Source organism: Phyllopteryx taeniolatus, chromosome 11 (genome assembly GCF_024500385.1).
Source record: "Phyllopteryx taeniolatus isolate TA_2022b chromosome 11, UOR_Ptae_1.2, whole genome shotgun sequence".
Classification (NCBI taxonomy): Eukaryota; Metazoa; Chordata; class Actinopteri; order Syngnathiformes; family Syngnathidae; genus Phyllopteryx; species Phyllopteryx taeniolatus.
This window is the reverse complement of record NC_084512.1, coordinates 12,618,432-12,640,460: the sequence shown is the minus strand read 5'-3', so window position 1 is coordinate 12,640,460 and position 22,029 is coordinate 12,618,432. Positions and strand designations below refer to the sequence as shown.

At 40.9% G+C, this 22,029-nt stretch overlaps 1 protein-coding gene across 2 annotated transcripts in view; it reads right to left on the bottom strand.

The window, feature by feature from the left end:
• The window catches only part of unc5b (unc-5 netrin receptor B), a 56,996-nt gene extending 38,100 nt beyond the window's left edge, over window positions 1-18,896 (bottom strand). For both annotated transcript variants that reach the window (XM_061789947.1, XM_061789948.1), the window contains exon 1: window positions 17,888-18,896. In XM_061789947.1, the coding sequence (XP_061645931.1) occupies window positions 17,888-17,972 (85 nt within the window). In that variant the 5' untranslated portion in view covers window positions 17,973-18,896. The remainder of the gene's footprint in view (window positions 1-17,887) is intronic.
• Window positions 18,897-22,029: the final 3,133 nt, after the last annotated feature.

Sequence of the window (22,029 nt, the reverse complement as noted above, 5' to 3'; positions counted from 1 at the left end):
GAAAAATAACTTCACACGACACCGATAAAAACAAAAGTAAAACGAGACGCAAGAAAAAGAGTAATGGATGGAACCAAATGCTCTGTAAAACGTTGATTCCTTTACCTACCCACCGATGAGACACAGGGTTAGTGTTTGTGATACTGTGAGACAACATTTTTGTGCATTTTGTCCCAATTCATTGTGATGTAAAGTTGCTAGTTAGACCTTTGGCGAGGTTTTTGCTCAATGTTAAGCTTGTTATGTTATGTTAACTGTTTCTACTTTTTTCCCAGTATGGTCAAGTCATTTATATTTTATTTTTGTGTCTGTCATCAGCTCTTACGTTTGTTTGAAGACTAAAATAAACGCTAAAAACAGAGAAACGGAATGTTTGTCCCTGTTCCAATCGGTTCTCGATTCCCAACCCTATCAATGTGCGACGGGCTTAATGTTGTCATCAAATGAACCAGTCTATGTCCTGTACAAAATTTGACCTGTCCATGAAAATCAGTTTGTTAACCAGGGCCGGGTAAAATAATTTACATCTGTTGTTGAGTCTGTAATAAAAGTACTATCCATGCATCGCAGGGAATGAAAGGCCTTGCAATGAGTTTTAAAATAAAAGTTTTTAAACAGATTTCACCATCTTCATCTCTTCTGTGCCAAACTTTGAAAACCCCTGTACTAAACAATTATTGTTGGTCTCATTAAAAAAATAAAAAACGGGATCATGACATTTTTTTAAATGTATTTATTTAAAATTAATGATTTCATTTAATGTTGAACTTTTAATACAAAATACTCACAAGCAGACACAGGCAGCATGGCGAGGTAGTGGTTAGCACATCTGCCTCACAGTCAGGAGATGCAGGTGTGAATCTCCTTGGGCACATCTTTTTAAGGAGTTTGCATGTTCTTACCATGCTTGTGTGGGTTTTCTGTGGGAACTCTGTTTTCCCCTCCTAATATTCTTCTCAAGTTGAAGACCCAAAATTGACCTTAGGTGTCAATGTGAGTGTGAATGGTTGCTTGCCTGTATGAGCCATGTAACTCACTGATGACCAATCCAGGGTGTACACTGCCTCTCACCCAAAGTCAGCTGGGATAGGCTCCAGTTACCCGTGACCCTAAAGAGGACAAACCGATTTGGAAAATGGATGGATATTGTGCATAAAATAGTCTCTTACTAAATGCACACCATGTACTTCTTATTGTATATCAGCCAATAAAGTTCAGTGTATGAGGAGGACGCGAGAAGGCTCAAGAGGCAGAACGTCTTGACTAATTTCTCACTCAGTATTCTGATCTATTTTTAATCATTGGCGTACAGAGACTAATAGGATAACAGCCATGCAGGGCTCAGTCCAAATGGGCAAAGTCATTCATCAAATGGGTAGTGAGAGAGGAAGACAGAGCATGAGATGAGAAAGGAAAGAACACAGGTATAGAGGGAGGGAAGAGACAAAGATAAAGTGAGAGTACAAGCGACAAGTGGAAAAGACTGAGGGAGCGAGACAGAAATTGATAAAGACAGGGAGCAAAAAGACAACATAAGCCAGAGGAGCCACAGGAGGCAAGACGACCTGCTTTCATAGAAGGAGTATTGATTACTTAAACATGAAAAGCAAAAGAAAGGGTCCTGCTTAGAGAGGAGATAAATGAACTCACTAAAGTAGGCTTGAAAACACCAAACTGGGCTAGAGTAACCAACAAAACTGCATAATCGTTCTTTAAATCTAATAAGGTGGAAGCAAGTCAGGAAGCTGGTGGCAGCTGCTTCATCTATCGCTAGGATGACTAATAAAGTCTGATGGATAAAAGGTATGACAGGTCGGGAGTGGGACTACTGGGCTAAATACTGTATATACACAGAGAACATTACCACAAAGCATATGGGAGATGACTTGCTCTGATTAAATCTCCTTCTATGATGGATTTATGAGGCAGCCTAAAAATTATACTGTAGTGTATATGGGCAGTTTAGGAGACACATTTATTTTTGTCATCTATGGCGACATTACGTTACAGTCCTTTCCAATGATTGTCTTACAACATTAATCATAACTACAACTTTGTTAAATCCTACAGGGCAGAGAGGCAGGGCAGATGCAGGACTGGTCGCCAGCTAATTGCAGGGCACATGCAAATATATGCTAAACACCAACATGATTGGCAGCATCTTTGATCATTTTTGCATAGTGCAAAGTTTGAATAAGCACAGTAAACAATTACATTATATTCACAGCTGTTAAAGAAGGATTTGTATAACTAATACATAATGTTGGCTTTATTGCTATTGCTATTTATTGTTGAAACACAGTCGACAGTAGGGAAAATAAGCCCCTCAAGTTGCACAAAACTTTGCTTCCAAGCTGATGCCACACGAGACTCATGATTGTTAAGAATGTTAAAAGTCTACTTAGAACATTGCATGTACAGGATTTTTGATGGTGAGAGTTTGACCCTGGAACAGATTATTTCCATTCCCATGACTTTTAATGAGGAAAATGGTTTCCAAATCCGAGGTCAAACCGTGTTCTGAAATCAATTGTGTTTGAACTTAAAGCCACTGTACTTGTTTAAATTTCTATTCTTCTTATTGATGTAATCATTCTCAGGTAAGTCATCACTATTTGTGTATCTCTCAATGCTCTAGAAATATGACTCCTACTGTATTGACATGTTCACCTTGAAATGTCTCTGGTCCAAACAAGTATGAGTGCACCTGTTTGGGTGGTCAACCAGAGCATCAAAAGCATTATTACAGGTACATCAGTAGACACCAATGTAAACCAAGTAGTGTGTGTCAACCAAATGAAAATATGTACAAATATTCACAAAGCAAAACATGACAGCTGATTGAAGCAAGTTAACATCATCCAGGATACACACAGAGGTTGGGTATTGTTGAAGCAGCTTTGCAGCGGCACACTCATAAGACAGAAAATAATTACCTAGCGCAAATCTGTGAGTCAGGCGTTGCTATGTTGCGTTAATGCCCCAACGCTCTACTGGCCAGCATTGTCAATGTCTTCACGGTTCAGCTCCCAGCACAACGACGAAACAAGTACACCACATCATTGACCGTAGGTACCCAAAGGTCTTGAGGCCTATGCCATGGGGTACCTAACCTGTCTGTGACGGTTGGCCTCTTATTTATGGGTGCTATAAAAATCCTTTGTCCCACTCCATGTAAAACAAAATGAAAATATAACAACCTATAGTCTAGTTATTTATCTGCGATCTCTCCTCATTAAATATTAGTCAGTGCGGGAAGAAATGACTTTGACATTAATATGCATTACATATTGTCATCTCCAATCACTTCAATGGCAGTGGAGACAATGAACACAATCAGTGGGGCAAATAAAAAGAATAGGAAATGCGGATGGAGGACTGATAAATGGAGAGAAGAGGTGAAGCTACCAGAGTACATGGAGAGGGTGACAAAAAAGACAGCAAAGCACACACACAACGCACACACAAACACACACGGCTGGGCCTCGAGAGAAGTACAAAGTAATGAAAAGTACACTGCAGCCTGCTCTACCTTTAAGTCACCAACAGCAAGCACAAACACTGGATGACATCTCCCCCATCTAACTCGCTTTATCTCCTCCATGACCACATATGAGCAATAATTCCAATCTTTGCCTGCTCTTCCACTTTCCATCTTCGCTCCCACTTGCACAGGCCCTGGCTAAAGTTGCATATCATGTGGTCCATTAAGAATCCAGGGGGTGTGAAGCACTGAGACCAAAATATCCACAGGGCTCTCCGTTTCTCTCACCAACTCATAGATTGAACACCGCAGGGTAATATCACAATAAGCTCTCCTTGTCCCTGTCCCCCCATGCAGTTCTATAATTCATCTTAATTGAGAAAAACAAGCAAGTAAAGGGGAGCACTAGAAGGATGTGAAGTGCAGTTCACGTGTTTCTGGGATTCAGGGATTTTGTGTATGTTTTCTCTCTGGAAAGGGAAACGATAGGAGTTTACTGTTTCCAAATATATTGACCTTTCAGCATACTTTTCTCACATAGGCACAACTGAGGTACTTTGAGCACCCAGAATGTTCAAACAAGTTTTTTTTTTAACTTTCTTCCTGTTCTTTTCAAAACAGTTTCTATCAGCTCTTTTGAGACATGAACAAAAAAAAATCAATCTGGCCTCATCAGGTTTCAACTTTTCAATATGAAATAACTGTCCGGATCGCTGGTCGATTGAGGCCCATCTTATATTTCAGCATACTGTTGAACATTCGTGACTACATTTCTGATGTTCAATCAATACAGAAGTAATGCATGAAGAGCAAAGGGGATTTCAACACTGGCTGCTACTGTGCCAAGCTTCTGCCACAGTTCCACAAGTGGATACATGTTTTTAAAAAAAAAATAGAGTACAGTAACGTTTATGTTTGCTTGCATTTTTTTTTCATCCACGCTTCAAAGCCTGCGCTATCTAGGGCATTGGTCACCAGTTTTAATCAATTTTCAAAACACAGGAGTACTAAGGCAGCCAGGATTTCCCAGCAGGACTGTAGAGAGTGGACATAGCAATAATAATAACAACACAAAATCTAATCTGAATTATGCTCTAAAGAGATTAGGTCAGAATAATCCCCAGAATAAACACAAATAGGGAGGGAGGTTGCCACTCCAAATACAGTACAGAGGAAAGCCACATTGCTTATGTGTGGATGTTTATTCTATATTGTGGCATTTACAATGGATTTTTGGGCAGCCAAGAAGCCACACTGAGCATTCTAGTGGGGATTAATACAGTACAGTAGTCCTTATTTGAAATTAAATTTGGCATTCTGTTATGCATGAACAGCCCACATGTAACACAATACAAAATCACATAAGAATTACTAATAACTAATGTATTAAATGTATAATCTGGGGTGACTGGTTTAATATAAAACAGGCGTTCAAAACATCAAATTTCAAGAGAAAAAAAACAACATTCAAATTTGTCATTTAATTGACTGGTTAATTTCCCCCCGGGTCGATCAAGGAAACTGCTGTGTCTCGTGCCACCTTTAGGTACCATACCATTGCAGTTTGTACCTCAGCCAAACAAGTGGAGTCAAAACGTTACCACTTTTTGGATATCTTAGGCTACGTTCACACTGCAGGGCATGGTGCCCAATTCCGATTTTTTGTTAAATCCGATCACTTTATGTAGTCGTTCACATGACAAAAACAAATGCGACTGTGGACGGAACGCGTCCGTGACGTCACACGCATGCACATAAAACAGGACGTCACATTGTCCATGCGCACAAACAAGGGTCGCCGTGTTTATGGAAGTAAACATGGTCCCTTGCGTCGGTCTCGACATGAAGCATTTGTGGCAATTTCAAGGTTTTTGTGAAACCGCACCAAACATGTTCTTATAGCTATCAGTTCTAATGCATATTCTTTTGCCACTGTTTTCTGCTCCTTTGTTCGCTGTTGCTTTTGTGGCGTGTCTATTTTGTCAAACAATTGTGACGTTTGTCACCTTTTAATGACGTATAGGTCGGATAAGCGCCACGTGAGCATCCAGATTGCACTTGCAACGGATACATATCCATTTTACTGTATTTCCACATATGAAAGAGGACTGGGTCGGAAATGAAAATAAATAAATAAATAAAAAAATGCAAACTGTACTGTTCACGTTGACATGAAAAAAAAAAAAAAAGATACGTCACATTTGGGTAAAATAAATAAATAAATAAATCGGGATTGACCTGCAGTGTGACCATAGCGTTAGTGCCCATCAGAACGCAACAAAATGCGTACTGTAACAAAAAATTGCACTTGGTAAAAACTAAGCATACCACAATACCATCTTACAGTTTTTCTAAGTAACAAGTAGTTTTGAGTAAAACAGTAAATAGTGTAGGACACATCCAGTCAGCAGCATTACACAAAAACATTAAACCTAGTTACACTAAACTTTGTAGCGTGGTGGTTACTGGTGTTACAGGAAATAAATGCGGGAAAAAATGGAAATCAGGAAAAAAGTGCAAATTCAGGAATTTATTTTCAATGATGGACTCACTTTGACATCAATAGAACTGTCCACCCCCTGAATTGAAATTGTATAACCAATTATCTGTTCATCATCTTCCACGGAGCAGGACTGCTAACTCATACAATAGATTGGTTAAAAAAAACAACAACACACAAATGGGATGCAACAACAATTATCACAGTTGTTAAAAAGTTGGTCCGTGCACTGAATTGCATTTTAGTTATATACGGTCTTTACAGCATTGTTAAAATGTAAAGGTAGCTTCAGATGTTTGCACAGTACTGAATATGCAATTAAAACCAACCTCTACATGCTGTCTTATACTGTATAACCATTTTAACCAATTGCAACTTGTATGTGTTGATTGACTTAGCAGTTGTGGCTTTGCTGGTGCTGACGTTGTGTGGTCAGGGTTCAGGGGTCTGTGTGGACAAGGCCTGAGGAGACCTTGAGGTCACCGGCTGCCTTTCTGCTGAGCCAGCTATTGTGCAGCATGCATGGCCGCACAACTTCATGTCTATTCAGAGTCTATCCAGCAGCTTCAGCTAAGTGTAATAGAAGAACCTGCTCCATTGTCCGACGCAAAGTCTGTTTGAGCTCGGCTCACTTCATCTCCCAGTGAGTTCATAGAAACAGATAAGTCTCAAAGAATAGGGGCGGATTTACACAAGAAAAAAAAGACACGTTCAACACATTCAGGTCAATTCCAGCTCTCTAACAACAAGCTGCTTGACCTCACTGGAGGATCTTTGTATAATGTCTCAAAAGAGAAGAGGGGAGTAGACTTCTCATCCCATATATACAGCCACTTACTCTATAAACACTAACAGGTCATTTAACTCAGTTTATTTCCATTCACTCTCAGTTTCAAGGAATGAAATTTGATGCATTAAAATATCCCAATTCAGAAATGGCTGACAAGAGATCAGCGACACTGCTCAGAAGTTCACAATTCCCAAAGTGTTGTGTAAGTATATGACCATGCACACAAAATGGCCAAATTACTCTTAAAAAAGCCATCTAGCGGTATCAGCACAACTGTGAGCACAACTAAGTCAGAGAGTGCAATGGCTTTCTCATTTAAAGTGCCTCCAAAGAGCCCATTATTACCTTCCCAGAATGCAAATGTGCTATGGGGGAATTAGAGGTTGAGCCAATACCAGTGTAAGCCCATAAAAATCTGCCCTTCCATGATCATTCAGCGACATGAGTCATGGGCAAGACTGGGACACTGGCCTTTAAATGTGTCATAATTATGAGTATATGCTTGAAATTAATGGTGGTGCTTTGTATTTCTTTCCCACAGGGCTGGAACCAAGCCACGCATATGTTAGTGTCAGCGCTGCTAATGAAATAAATAAACTTGTAATCGTACTTGTTAGGCCTCCATAAGTGGCAGGTAAAGACAAGGGGCCTGCGGGGATAAATGTCTTGTTTCAGATCTTACCCCATCAAGAGGTATTTAGGGATGTTAGAGGGGGCTGCTATTTTGTTTGTAGAGACAGACTCCCTCATCCAGCATGTCTCAGTGTAATTACACGCTATAGAAGACCTTCATTCCTGTCTTCTTCACACAGAAAGATGAAAGATAGGAGACAGGCATGTAATCGCTTCTTTCTCTGAAAGAGGGGTAAAGAAAGATAATAGAAGGACAAAAGGTTATAGAGTGTCTGTTAGATTTTAATAAACCTCCCCTGTCTCTTGTTTACTTCTGTCTACTGTCTTTCATTACCCTAGCAGTTTCCTGTTGTCTGCTTCAAGATGTGTAAAATTCAGTGTTAGTTTTTATAAGGCCCATTGCTGAGCGTTAACATAAAAGCTGCATGCACATTTGCACGTATCCATGCACAGGCACTCTGACAGTGGTGTGAGTGGGAAGTGACATGCACACACAAGTATAACAACATGACATCAGCTCTGGGAAGTTGAACTACATCCATGAAGGGGTCCACAACTGCAAATCCTCTGAGGCCCACTGTTCAGCTCAATAAGACACAGGCAAAACTGGTTTAAAATAACAAGGAATCAACACCTCATACAAAGACATACAGTATGAACTCTTGAGCATATGTTGAGTCTATTTTGAACACATTTAAGTCACCTAGTACTGCTTCCTTAGTCGATAAAGGTTACTGCTGTTCTGGAGAAAAACTGTGTTTGGGCATACATTTGAGTATACTGTATCAGATAGTTGTCGGAATTTTCCATAAAGTGATTGGTAATCTGCTTGACTTCTGTGTGAGAGTCTTGTGAGTTAGACAAAAATCATTTGCCATACATGAGCTCATAGAAATGCCACCAAATCCTGTCATTTGCTGTTTTTTTGTGTGTGCTTGAACCTAACTATGAATTACACTGATAGCTGGGATAGGCACCAGCATGCCGTCCACCCTAGTGAGGATAAGTGGTAAAGAAAATGGATGGATGGATGTTACAAAAGCTATATTTTTATGACATAAGAGGTGAGTCAGAAAAGTTCGAGGACTGGTGTCATAAAACCCAAACTACAAACGTCAACCAGCATGTCTACATAGAGATCCTGCGGCATTTGCTTCGTTCAGTGCACGGGAAGAGGCGACAGTTGTGGCAGGACAACTTGTGCCTGCTTTAAACAAGAAAACGCGCCTGCTCATAATGCCCTGAGCATCCGACAGTTTGTGGCTGAGAAGAACATTGCCGTGCTGAAGCAAGGTGTAGCAGAGAAGGCTAGGAACGTGTGTTAGACTCATGGAAGATTACTTCGAAGGGGAGTAATCGGAGCTTGGAGCTTGTCATTTGGATTGGAAATACACCTTTTGTGACACCCGTCCTAGAAGTTTTCTGCCACACCTCGTATTGTAGCATGTTTGTTTGATTTGAACCAAACATCTACTTTTTATGGGCAGGGTGTGGTAGCATCCTGGAGCCTTTGAACATCTAAGTTCCTGTGTGGCATCTGAGTCTAAAAAATAAATAAATAAATAAATAAATAAATAAAACACATTCTGGAGTCTCTCTGTCACTGTGATGCGGCCAAGAATCCTTTATAGACTCCAGGAGGTTCCTGTGCCAGCTTATCATCATTGAACACTAGATGCTGTAACTTTAGCGGGACAAAAGAAGCCAGCTATGTGTCGATCAAATGTACTGATAGAGAACACAAATTATTGGTGAAACTCTATATTCCTTTTCATTTTTCTTCCCCTCTGGTTTTACTGCAGATCCCATTGCTGCCAACCCTGCAGGATACTGTGTTCGCCTGTCTAACTGTGGTACAAAGGCCTCCAGGGAGAGGGCTACAAACAACCCATCTGCCAAGGAATCTGCCAGTCCGTCTGTCTGGCTCTCCACAGGTATGTCTGTCCCTGCACAAATCCATGTGGCATTTATTAAGTCATGAAAGAGGAGGGCTGGTGTTGAATGCAGCGTGAAGGTTGAATCCATAGACAGGCATTGCTCAGTGTTTAATGACCCACTATAACTATACCTATTCATCTCCCGCATCACAGCACTGAAAAGCACTGGAAATGGTCCTCTGCCGAACATATTGCATCATGTTCAATCATAATTCTTCAGTGATATTTTTCCCATGGCCTTTCAGGCATAATACCACCCCTCCCCCTTTAAAGGTGCAGGAAAGTGCTGAACTTTAACTCATGTGACTATAGTTTAATGTTATCAGAAAGGCAAAAAGAGACACCCACTGTATGGCCTACGAGGAACAAATCTAGCAGAAATAAGATCCCTGATTTATTAAGATCAGTAGTACATTCATTAGATAGAGATTGCACATATAATCTATTTGTCCCCCAACACACGCACACCTATGCACGCATGCACGCACACACCCACGCAAGCACACACACACAGACACACACACAGACACACACACCTTACTGGATCTCAACAGAAGCACCCATCAGAGCAGAAACACACAAAGTTAATGAACCTGCACCAGTCAGCATGGCTGTCCATCTGCTTTCATAATCCCAATTAACTGCTGGTTGTGGGTGCGACCCAATCAGGCATATGAAACACACGCTTTCAAAACAGTCATTTTCAATATTTCCTATAGAGAAAATAGTGCACAGTCCTGTGTTTCTGTGCACAAGGTTGGGTGCAGTAGGGGAGGGGGATGTCTGCTGATGTATCTATCATAATGCCCGCGTGCCTTAGCTCAGCTCACTTGCTAATCTAAGCAGAGTGGCAGAGGGAGGTGAGGGTGAGGTCGGCTGCTGAGCCCATCTGGTCGGCAGCAGGTAAGAGGCTTGAAACGCACACACCCACTGACACATTTGATGCACACTTAAACCTAACCTTAACTACATGCAAGTACATCTGCCACATCAGGCCAGACCTTGTCCCGTTACTTCACATGTGGTGCCCATTTTAAAACAATCCTTAAGTCATGAATCAGGTAGATGCTTGTAGCGTGTCCCATGCTCACCTGACATGGGGGATGAAGCTGGTGGATAAACAAGGTGGCATCCTGTGCAATCTGAAAGCTTGGCAAAGCAAGAATGTGCGTGTGGGTGTAGCTGATTGAGATTGGGATTGTGACCCTATTCTGACCTGATGCAGAAAAGGGAGTAATACCTATGTAATATGGCTGGCTTCCCATCAGCGTGCAGCCATTGCAAACACTCATACATCCACACAAATCAAGCCAACATGAGCCTGTCCTCTTGTGATTAAGACTTACATTCAAGGAAAGAAGAGTGTGTTTCTAGAAGCTTCCAGTCAAAAAAAGTTGGAGAAGTAGAAAGATTTAAGTCCTGGAAGAGATGATGGTAGGGGAATTAAAGAGTGAGGAAGGGCAGATCTTTTTTTTTCTTTCACTAGTATTACTCCAAGAAACATTGGATTACCTACCCAAGAGTGAGAGTTTGAGCCAGTTTCAGTTTTACATTTCAAAAAACAGGCAAAGCACCAAACACGTACAGATAGGCATACAGTAAAAACTATAATATGCTTTTTCACTGTCAGCCGTGCTGTTTCATATTCCAACTTCTCAAACAGACACCAAAAAGTCTGTGATTTCACAAGAGAAATACAATTGTTGTTAGGGAAAAGTAGCGACGGAAAACAGAATTTTTCTTTTTTCCTGCTCACAGCATACATTTGCATGGTCACTTTTGGCTAGGCAGAATATCTATAAGCCCAATAACAACTCTGGGAGACAAATCATGCTCAGAAAATTGCTTCAACAGACAATAAAGAGAATGAGAAAATTATTATACACATTGATTTCCCAAAGGAATCACTTGTTCTTCAGAAAAAAACGATCTTGTTTCACCCAAGCGCCATCTGCAGGATCTGGTGAGGCACTGGACATCTTGCCCATGTTGTGCACGTGTGACGTTATGCTCTAATACCATTGTTGACAACATCTGAAATTTATGTGCAACCTTGTGACCTATGAATAAGTGGCCAATCAATGCTCCATTATTGACAGGCACATTGAGCAATGGAGCAACATGGTGCTTTAACTCCACCTCAATCGCCACACTAAATATCACCTCAACTCACCGTTGACATGCGGCTAATCAGGGACGCCGACTCACAAACGTTACACTTGACTTAAGAACTCAAGGTGAGGGGAGGGCTTGAAAGGAACGGTAAGTTGTTTGAAAGTCATGCTGTTGCCATAAACGTGCGGCTCATTTGTGAGCTGAAGATAGGCACTCATATGCTCAGTGTGGCCATCACTCCGAGGAGGTCTGAGTGTCATTCCCCTACTTTTTACACACCAGCTGCTCAGTGTACACTCTGTAGTGTTAGAAGCCCCTTCCCACTTCACAGGGGGGTGTCACCCACATCCACTTCCACACATGACAAAGCTCTCCCCTAACATCAGTGTCTTACCGACCCATGGCAACTAAAACACCTCCCACATTCAGCAGCACCCTGAGGGCGGCAGGGAGCCTAATAAGCGTTACACTCCCAGAAATGGGATTCTTCATGGTGCTTTTTAAACAGCAATTCCCAAACTCGGAGAGCTGACTTGCTAAAAAATGATGGTGTGACACTGATATGGATGACAGAGTTTGTTATATGTGGGACTATAAAGCTATAAATACGCCTGATGAGACGATCAAGAGAAGGAAGGAAGAGGAAGAGGAAATGGGGATGAGAGGAGGCAATTTATTAATGTGGAGATAGTGAAATGTAGCTTTGAGTGTTAGATTCAAAAGATGGAATTTTAAAAAATACATCAGCATGCTTGTATGACTCCCATCTGTGTTTCTAATGCAGAACATTTGCTACCCTACCGCAGTATCTTATTAACATGCTTTAAGGGGAGTTTCCCTCTGGTTAAGCCAAAGCTCCAGACACACTCACATACAAACAGGCACAAACACGAGCATTAACAGATTGACTTTGGACTAAGCTCAGAGTGAACTTGGCTCCAAATGGCTTCTTGAAGACAAAAAGCTTCTGCTAAGAAGATAAGGAGAAATCTGCATGGCCTGAAAGAACTTCTCGGGCAGGGACACATGCCGAGTGCTGGACTACAGGACCAGCCAATCAAGCGCTGACAGTGCCTCTGATCTATGGATCTCACCATGGCCGTGTGTGTGTGTCCGTGTGTCCATCTCTTCGAAGGGTGTTGCTCAGGATCAGGCATGGCCCCCTGTAGTGAGTCCTTATCCTATTGGTCACGATGCTCTGAGTACTGCTGAGATCTCAAATGAAAATTCCTGCACTCACTTCAGTGCACCAGCAGGTATCCCACATTAATATATACAAATCTGACTTCTTCAAAAGAGGCTCCCTTTCGTATGTGTGGGAGTGCTGTCTTATTTATTTCATGTGTAAAAGTCATAACTTGCATTTTAATCAGCAGGATAATATTTTAGCTAAAGCATTCAGGTGTGGTCAGATCCTGTGCTTGAGTGGGTTATGCAATTTGCAACATCAAGAATCTCTCACACACATAATAGTTAGCACTGCTCTTGAGGAACTTCTGAATGAGTTCTGAGTGTGTGTGTGTTCTCCTGCCACCCCCTTCACCCCACACAAAGGGGCATAAAAAAGCCCTACGGAGTCTTCTATTCATCCAAAGTACAATGGAACCCCACAGAGGTTTTCTTCCCATTTCCCCGCCTGCCCCACCCTTGTCCCCCCACAGGGCAGGATAGAGGGGCGGTGGGGGATCCTGTCATGCCGGCCCAGCAGCAACTCAGCTCCCATCTGCCACCAAAACTTCCCCCCGAATCATTCATCCATCCCCCTCAACTCAATGGGTTTTTATCAAACACTTTTTCTAATTTCCCTAAGATAATAAGTCATATTGAAAATATTTCTGAAACTAAAAATCAATGCACTTGAGTTGTTCGATTAAATTGAAACATTCCAGCTTTGTACGAAGGTTTTACATGAAAGCACTCAGGTATGATAGACTAGATGGTGTGAGATAAAGATATTTTGAAAAGAATTCCTCTCCATTCTTTTTTTTATATATAAATAAGGACTATTAGAATGTACGGGTTCATCTGTTACCAGTCTAAATTGGAAGGAAATAATGACCTATATTCACCTCCAGTCAGCCCAGCTCCTCTGTCGCTCACTCTTCTTTCAATTCTTCATTTTCAGCTTCCAACTTCATTTACCTTGCTCTTTTTGCTCCTTCGACAGAACCCTCACTATTTGCAGCAGATTTATGGTCGGGCCTAACATGCACAATATTGGCAAAGCATTAAACATGTCTACTCTTATACTGTGAGCTCTCTCCATCGATAAGAGCCTTAATAAAAAGATCTCCCTAGCGGATTTGTGTATGTCTTTTTCACTTTCTGATCTATGCTTGGACCCCTCCACAACTGATTATATCCTTCTTCAGCCTAAACCTCTGGTCCTTCTGCTGCTTTGCAAGCTCTAATGCTGCTCTTTTTCACCTTCTCGTCCTCCTCATAGCCTCATTCTTCAGTCTGTGCCAGAGGTTTAATGATGCTTAAATGGCAATGCTATGGAATTTCCTTCTTCTCTCATGAAGAATATTTAAAAGCCAAGCCCTGAGATATCAATCTATCTTTCTGTGCCACTCATCTATTCATCCCTTATCCATCTGCTCGCTCTGGTTCTGCCCTAACCGCTGGATTGCCTCTCAGTATATATGAAGTGGAACCCGTATATTTAAATCCCCTATAGGTCACACAATTTAGAAAACTGATTTTTAGGAAAGTCGTAAAAAAAAAAAAATATCAACCAATTATCAATTATTATTATTAACCTGTCATCATGGTTGAAGTCATGCAACATTTCAGCAAATATTGTGAGACCTCTGTTTCGTCACTACCAGAGCTCAATTCTGCCAGCATAGAAAGATTAATTTTCCCCAAGTGGCTTGCTGCTATATACACAGCCACTAGTCATCAAAGGGAGTGTTTTTTTTTCTTCCATTTTAAATTACTTTTTACATTTGCGTGGAAGATAATTCAAATGAAAACTTTGGTTGTACAGTTAATACAGATTTTATGATGCGACAGACCCTGGCAGAGATCCTTATTTATTTTCATGACTTCCTACAGGATAAATTGTTTCCAAGTCTGAGCATATTGAAAGTAGACCAGGCTCCTGAAATGGATCGCCGTCAACCTTTGAGATTCTTTCGTGGCATGTTCACATCCTCTGGGTGCAATTGGCACACTTGTTAGAACAGCCTCTTTCATCTCGTCTTTAAAAGCCTTTCCATCCATTTTCTTTACCGCTTATCCTCACTAGGGTCGCGGGTAAAAGCCTTTTGGTACCCTAAAATCCTTTACAAACCCCTGTAGCCCCCCGGGTCAGTTGCGCCGATGAGAGCTAAGCAGCTGTTACCGTCCCATTTCTTGCTCCTTTGCTGTCCACAATGTGAGCATCATGAGCACATTTTTAAATATTAACAAAGACCACTTTGCACATATGAATAATACAGCAGAGAGGCCAGTGGCTGGCCAGCGATCCCATCCGCTGCCGCCTGATGGCCATAAAACTAATGCATTGCTCCGGGACGGAACATGCCCGAGTCGCACATGCTGACAGGACCAGCCTGTCGAACCATTCTGGTTCAAGCTAGGCCCAAAGAAATCTTTCTCTTACTTTATTCACCAAACTCCTCTACCACCTGTTAGAGTGAGCACCACTACCTCTTCAAATACAGCACTGTTTCACAGACACTTTAGTCTAGTCGGACGTCACATTTGTGTTCTGATCCTCTGAAGCGAACTCAACCTGCTCCAGGGTCAAATTCAAGAAATTTCAAGTGCTTTTTCAGCACACAACAGGAGTAAATTAGTTGCATTTAAACAAATATATACTGCAAATTATAAACATGTTTCTTTATTTGTAATTATACTAGACTTTACGCCAATCTGATCGGTGTTATCGGTATCGGCCGATAATTAGCATTTTATGCTGATCGCCTTTCATGTCGTAAATTGCCGATCAGATCAATGATGTCATCGATCGGCTCCGCACAAGACATTTAACTCAGCATCTTCGTCGCGTATGAATCCAAAAGCTAGTTTATTTTTAGCCTTGTCACGTGTCTTGTTACGCAGTACTGTAACTATCTGACGGCCAATAAAGTTTTTTCAATCTTGTCGGTAAAAAAAAAAACACCTCATCGGTGTGGGACTATTTTGCGGTGTCTCAGACAAACAACACGTAAGTTATTTGCAGTCTGTGCACGTCGTGGGGAACGTCATCTAAATGCTTCAACACAACAAATTTGATCAAGCACCTGAAGAATCTACACGAGGAGCACCAACGCAGAGTGGGGGGTCAAACGGACTCGAACTCTGGACAACACCCGTCCATATAGCTGGGACAGTGAGAAAGTTGGAGTAAGCATGTCATTAACAGTATTTACTAAAGTAATTTACTTGCAATAAAGTAATTTAATTACAGTAAGTTAGCACCCATTATTTCTGTCATGTTGTAATGTTGATTTGACCTAAACTTATGTCAGTGGCCAATCCTTGAATGCCCCCGAGAGGTCATTGGTCTTTTAACTTTTGTCTAAAATGCTAGAGAATAATTTTGAGCTGGGACGGCTCCAGCACGCCCGCAACCCTTGTGAGGATAAGCTGTACAGAAAATGCATGCATGGATGGATACAGTATACAGTACACAAGTATATACAATAAATGAACAAGTCATGTAAATAGACACATTGCTCCATCTTGTGATCGGATCGGTTATCGTTTTTTTAAACTTGCTGATCGGTCCCAAAAATCCTGATCGTGTAAAGCCTGAATTATACATATGAGTTAAGCACTTAATTCAAAGCACATCCCAAACATCATTCAATTTGAAGCATTTTCAAGAATGTCAAGCACTTGGTTCACTGTTAGCTTTTTCACAATTGTCATGCTTCTTTGATTGAAAAATCTGTGTTTTCTGACCAGTAATTCAGCTTGGCCTTTTGGTTACAGGAGTCTTCTAACTCCTGGACTGTTGTTCAAAAGAATGAAGATTAACACACTTAACAGTATTCATCCACATCTTAAAGGGCGTGTTTGACATGTTACGCACTCTACCTTTCAATACTCAACTGCTTACTTCGATACGCTTGGCTTTGCTCTGTTTCTGTCTTCTCTTCTATCCCCCCCAGTCCAGACCAGTCTGCTGGCATTCCTCCCACCCACACCCCCCAGGGTCATCTCTACATTTAATCGTAATGTGTTCCAAACATTGTATAAACAAACCTCCCACATGCCAGCTCAGTAAATCTAATGAAGTCACCGATAATGACGACACAAAAGTTACTCCAGACAATTCATGAGTATGTCAACACTAAGAGCTTAGTGCAGTAATGTCAGTACATCCAGCCACGGAGCGACAGAGGAACCAGTGGCGTAATATACACAAATGTGTCCCATAGTGCATTTCCCTAAATATACAGTATGACTCGCTTTCTCCTAGGTACAAACTGAGCTATTATCCCCCGTTCCCCCTCCACCTACCACTGCTCCCCTTACAGAAACTCACTGCAATACTCCACACTGTTAATATGTACATTTCTCATGCAAGCATTTCTGAACGGTCTACAATTTTAATAAACGTAAGCTGCTTTTCTGCTCCGCCTGTTATGGGAATAATACAGACGTGTGTATTGTGCATCCAGGGTGGGGTCAGACAGGGAAATAACCACAGACCTAGAAAGACTTTCAGGCCAGTGTCCTATTACTTCTGTCATTAATGCCAAAAGTAAACTTCTGTATTCAATGCAGTGTTCTTTTAGCAAATCTTTTGCAAACTTCTTTTTTTGTTACTGTAAACAGAGTTTAATCCACAATTCACTAAACCCTCAGATATTTGTCTTGGAGTTCAAGCTGACAAAAGCAAAGGAGGGACATCCAGGCTTCGACACTAGACTAACACAGGAGACGGCCATTGTCGCCTCAGTGTCCAAGTCCCATTAGCTCACCCAATGTGAGCCGGCTGATGTGTGGAACAATCCCAAAGCCTGCAACACTCACTTCAACTAATGCAGGTCTAATGATGTATGAGCACCTGAGTGAATTAACAGCTACTTAACCAACTCATACAACCAATTTTTTTAATTTCTTTTTTTAACATGAGCAACAATAAAAATAATTTAAAAACAAAACAAAACAGTTACTCTGTTTTAGGGTGCACCTTTCTTAATTAATTTACATTGGGGGACTGGTTTTTAATTATGCTCTCAGTAGAAGAAACAATGGGCTCATGCAAAGTGCAAGCTTTTACTTCCATCAAATCAAACTGCACTCCAGAAGTAATCTTGGAAGGCAATTGTGGTTATTCTGTTCCAGTATTAATTTATTACCCGGAATAACAGTACAATGGTGTGGAAATGTTTCCATGTATCATAGTGTGTAATAGTCTAAAAGTAAATAACGCTGAATAGACATAATGTAATTTTGGGGCTTACCGGTATACACCACATATCCCCCGATCAAGAGCAAAAGCACAATCGGACCGCAAACTTGTCCACGCTGCATCCGAACAGAGAGCATCGTTTCCGGCTACACTGCTGCAAAGCGTCCGTGGGTGCTCACGCGGCGTGTTTCGCCACACCAAGTGTCTCTCTTGTTCAGAAAAGTGATATAGGAGAATATCAAACAAAGTGAAATCCCACCATGAAGTGACAGTAAACGCATCCGCTCCGGCAACTACAACAATAACGGAACGGTGTACTTTTCCTCCAGTGTCAAACTTGGACAAAAAAAAAAAAAAAAGAGAGAGCGATATCGAAGCAAATTGGCAATATTCCCTGCAACTTTCAGGTTAAGCTTTGATTTGAATGACAACCACAAAGGACGCTTTGAAAAAGGTCACTAAAAAGTTTGGACGAGACTGTGCAATGAACAGCCAGCGTCCTGGACCCCAAAAAATACAAAATACAAAATACGAAATAAAAAAACGCAACCCCTGCGTTTAACATGAAAAATAAAACACTCGTTCCGACAAAGGGTGCTGTCAGATAGCCCTGTTCAACGCAGACTGGACGCCCGAGTCTGCTGGAGGCACTCTGGACGTCTTTCCGGTCCGCCAGGTGTAAACAAGGAGAGCCAAGGACCAACACAAGCCGGACTAGGAGCCTCCGCCTGGCCAATCACATTGCAACCTCCTCCTCCTCATCCTCATCCTCATCCTCGTCGCATTGATGACTGAACAAGTGAATGGAAGTTCAGTGCAAGCGACGAGGAAATACGTTGCACAGGAGCGAGAGCGAAAACCCGGATCCTCTTTCTATCTATCTATCTATCTATCTATCTATCTATCTATCTATCTATCTATCTATCTATCTATCTATCTATCTATCTATCTATCTATCTATCTATCTATCTATCTATCTATCTATCTATCTATCTATCTATCTATCTATCTATCTATCTATCTATCTATCTATCTATCCTTTCTGGTCCTGCAGCCTTCATAAGGCATCTGACGCCTTATTATTATTATTATGTTTTCCACTCTTCTATTTTATAAATGTACCCCCGGTGGCCACAAGGGAGCACCCTTTCATTAATGAGCTTACGCCTTTATGTGGATGACAATGGAGTTCATAAAGTGCCCTTCATATATGACGGTATAGTGCGTGGCATGATTAATGAGTGGACACCACTGGGATATTGAATTGGGAAAACAATTCACACTACAGGGAAGAACTGCGTATAAATGCACATGTGAGAAGAATGTATTGCAGAGTGGAAGATACTGCAAAGTGACTGCACAACTATTACGGTATGAGTTGGGATTTTTTTTATATATAGTGTTATTTATTTATTTATTTTACTAGAGAGTAGTCACTGATGCTGTAGTGGTACATTCGCCTGACTTCAGTGCTGGTACGTGGGTCCAGTTCCCTCTCAGTGGTGGTGTGAATGCGAGAGTGAACGGTTGTCTGTCTCGAGATGTGCCCTGTGACTGGCGACCAGTCCAAAGTGTAGTCTGCCTTTTGGGATTGGCTCCAGCTAACCCGTGGCCCTGAACAGGATAAACAGTATTGGAAATGGATGGATGAACGTTACTAGACAGAGAGAAACGGCATTTGGATTTTTCTAGTCCTGGATATTCTGTCGCATTGCTAATAATAATAATAATAATAAAATCCTTGAAATAAAAGTTTGAGTGTCTTTATTTCATGAGCAACATTATCTTACACAATATTGTTTTAAAAAATTATGAAAAGAAAACCAATCAAATTCAAACTTAATGAGATTATACACAATTTCTAAATACGTGTTATTAAAGTTGACATCAAATCTTTTTGGAAATCATGGAATATTTTATGCATCATGTCTGGGTATCAGGATTATTCTATGTGGCAAGGAACTAGCAGTAAAATGATATAATTTTCAACTGTCTACTATTTCCACAAAATTTTGGGAGGGGTGAGGCATGAGTCACTTTAGAAGCTGCAGACATAGAGAAAGGTAAGGAAACAGAACTTTTTTTCACTTCTTCAACCTTGCAAGATTAGTCAAATATGTTCGATTGGTGAAAAAACATTTCTCACCAACTAACGGAGTCACTGGCAAATTGTAATGATTTCCCCCTGAGTTCATGTCCCACCCCTCCACAAAACTTTGTGAAAACCAATTAAGTATGGAACTACTTAGTTTTGCTCTTCTTGATAATTAATGAACAGCATTTAATTTGGAGGAAACAATGCATCAGTGAAAAAAACAAGCCAGTGTGTGGGTATGAACGTGTATAAATTGCATTTGTGAAGTGCCCTTCTAGTTTGATCATTTTATCTATTGACATTTTTTCATAATAAACAAACATAGTTAGGATGTCTTCATCTATGTTACATAATGTTCATGTTCATTTTATGACATAGCTATGTTGAACTTGGGGGAAGAAAAAAAAAACACTGTTGTTCTATGTTCGTCAACATTGCCACTAATGGAATGAACTGAAAATTGCTTTGAACCCACGGTCCAAAAACTGCACATGGCTACACTTCATTAAGTGTGTGTGACAGTTGTGCCTGGAGCTGATGGGTAAAGTTCAGGGAATTTGGCACCACAAGAAGCCATGGTTGTTCATCAGACTGACACCCCATTGGCAGAAGTCATAACAAACAGGAATGTTGGAAGAACATTCTTCCTGACTTACCTTTATGTTGGAGTCTTTGAGTGTTCTCTCACTTCTTATCTCGACAGTATTGCCCAAATAGCTACAGAGCTGGTTACACCAACTACCGTGCATGTGAGATGTGTGCTATTGTGTGCTATTTCATTCTTGTGATTAAACCAAAATAAACCTTTGTACAGTCAGTGTAACCTCTACAATACTGGAAGCCGATAAGGGGTGTTTAGTGATCATCCATTCATCCATTTTCTATACCGCTTATCCTCATAGGCTGGAGCCTGACTCTGGGGGAGAGGCGGGATACACCCTGAACTGTTCGCCAGCCAATCGCAGGGCACATAGACAAACAACCATTCGCACTCAAAGTCACACCTATGGGCAATTTAGAGTTGTCAATTAACCTACCATGCATGTTTTTGGGATGTGGGAGGAAACCGGAGTGCCCGGAGAAAACCCACGCAGGCACGGGGAAAACATGCAAACTAAGCAGTTGGGCACCGTGCCGCCGTTAAGTGATTGTTGTCCACAAAATAAATCTTCAGCTTAATGGTACTTAACAAAATAAGTAACACATATGTTTCGGCATTGGGAAAATCGTATTATATTTTGAACATGTCAAAATTTGGGAAACATTGTCTATGTACTATAAAATGTAAACATTATGATTCTACATTCTACAAGCAAGTCATGACAATACCATAATAATAACCATTATCATACTGTATTTAGAAAATTGTCAATACTGTGTATGGTAATGCCAGTTTTGTAGAAACAGTTTGTGGAAGGACCTTTTCTGTTCCAGCATGACTGTGCCCCAGTGGATGAAGCAAGGTCCAGAAAGGTGCTTGGATGAGTTTGGCATGGAAGAACCTGAGAGCTTTGACCTCCACCTCAGGAAAAATACTTCTTTGAAAGGACAGGGAGAGCTAGACATTCAGCTAAAGGCTGAGGAAGACCACTATTGAAGACATAAAATGACTAACTGTCTTGGCTGGTGGTGATACCTTTTCTAATTAAAATAGTCAAGGGCATCTAGTGTTTAATGCAATATGTGAGAGGTATTGGGGGGATGTAACAATATGCTGAGAACCATAAAGGCTATGTAGACAAACAACTATTATTAAGAAGATAATGGGTTGTTATAGAGGGTTGTTATTACAGACCCTCAAGTGCATTGTATTGTAGGCTTGACATAAAAGAGTGCAAACTGCATATCTCTGAAAAGCAGAGGGGCTCTAAAAATAGAAGAGGTGTTCCAGAAGATGCGATAATTGAATATTATTTTCAGGAATGAGTAAGTTGACCTATTCAGTAGACTAATTTTTTATTTTTTTTTGCAGCCCAGAGGAGAACTTGTTTAATAGATTGTGGTTGAACTGAATAAGGCAAAAAATAAATAAATAATAATAATAATAATATTAAAGGCACCAGCCTGCAGGCTTTTGGCACACCACAATAAGTCTTAAC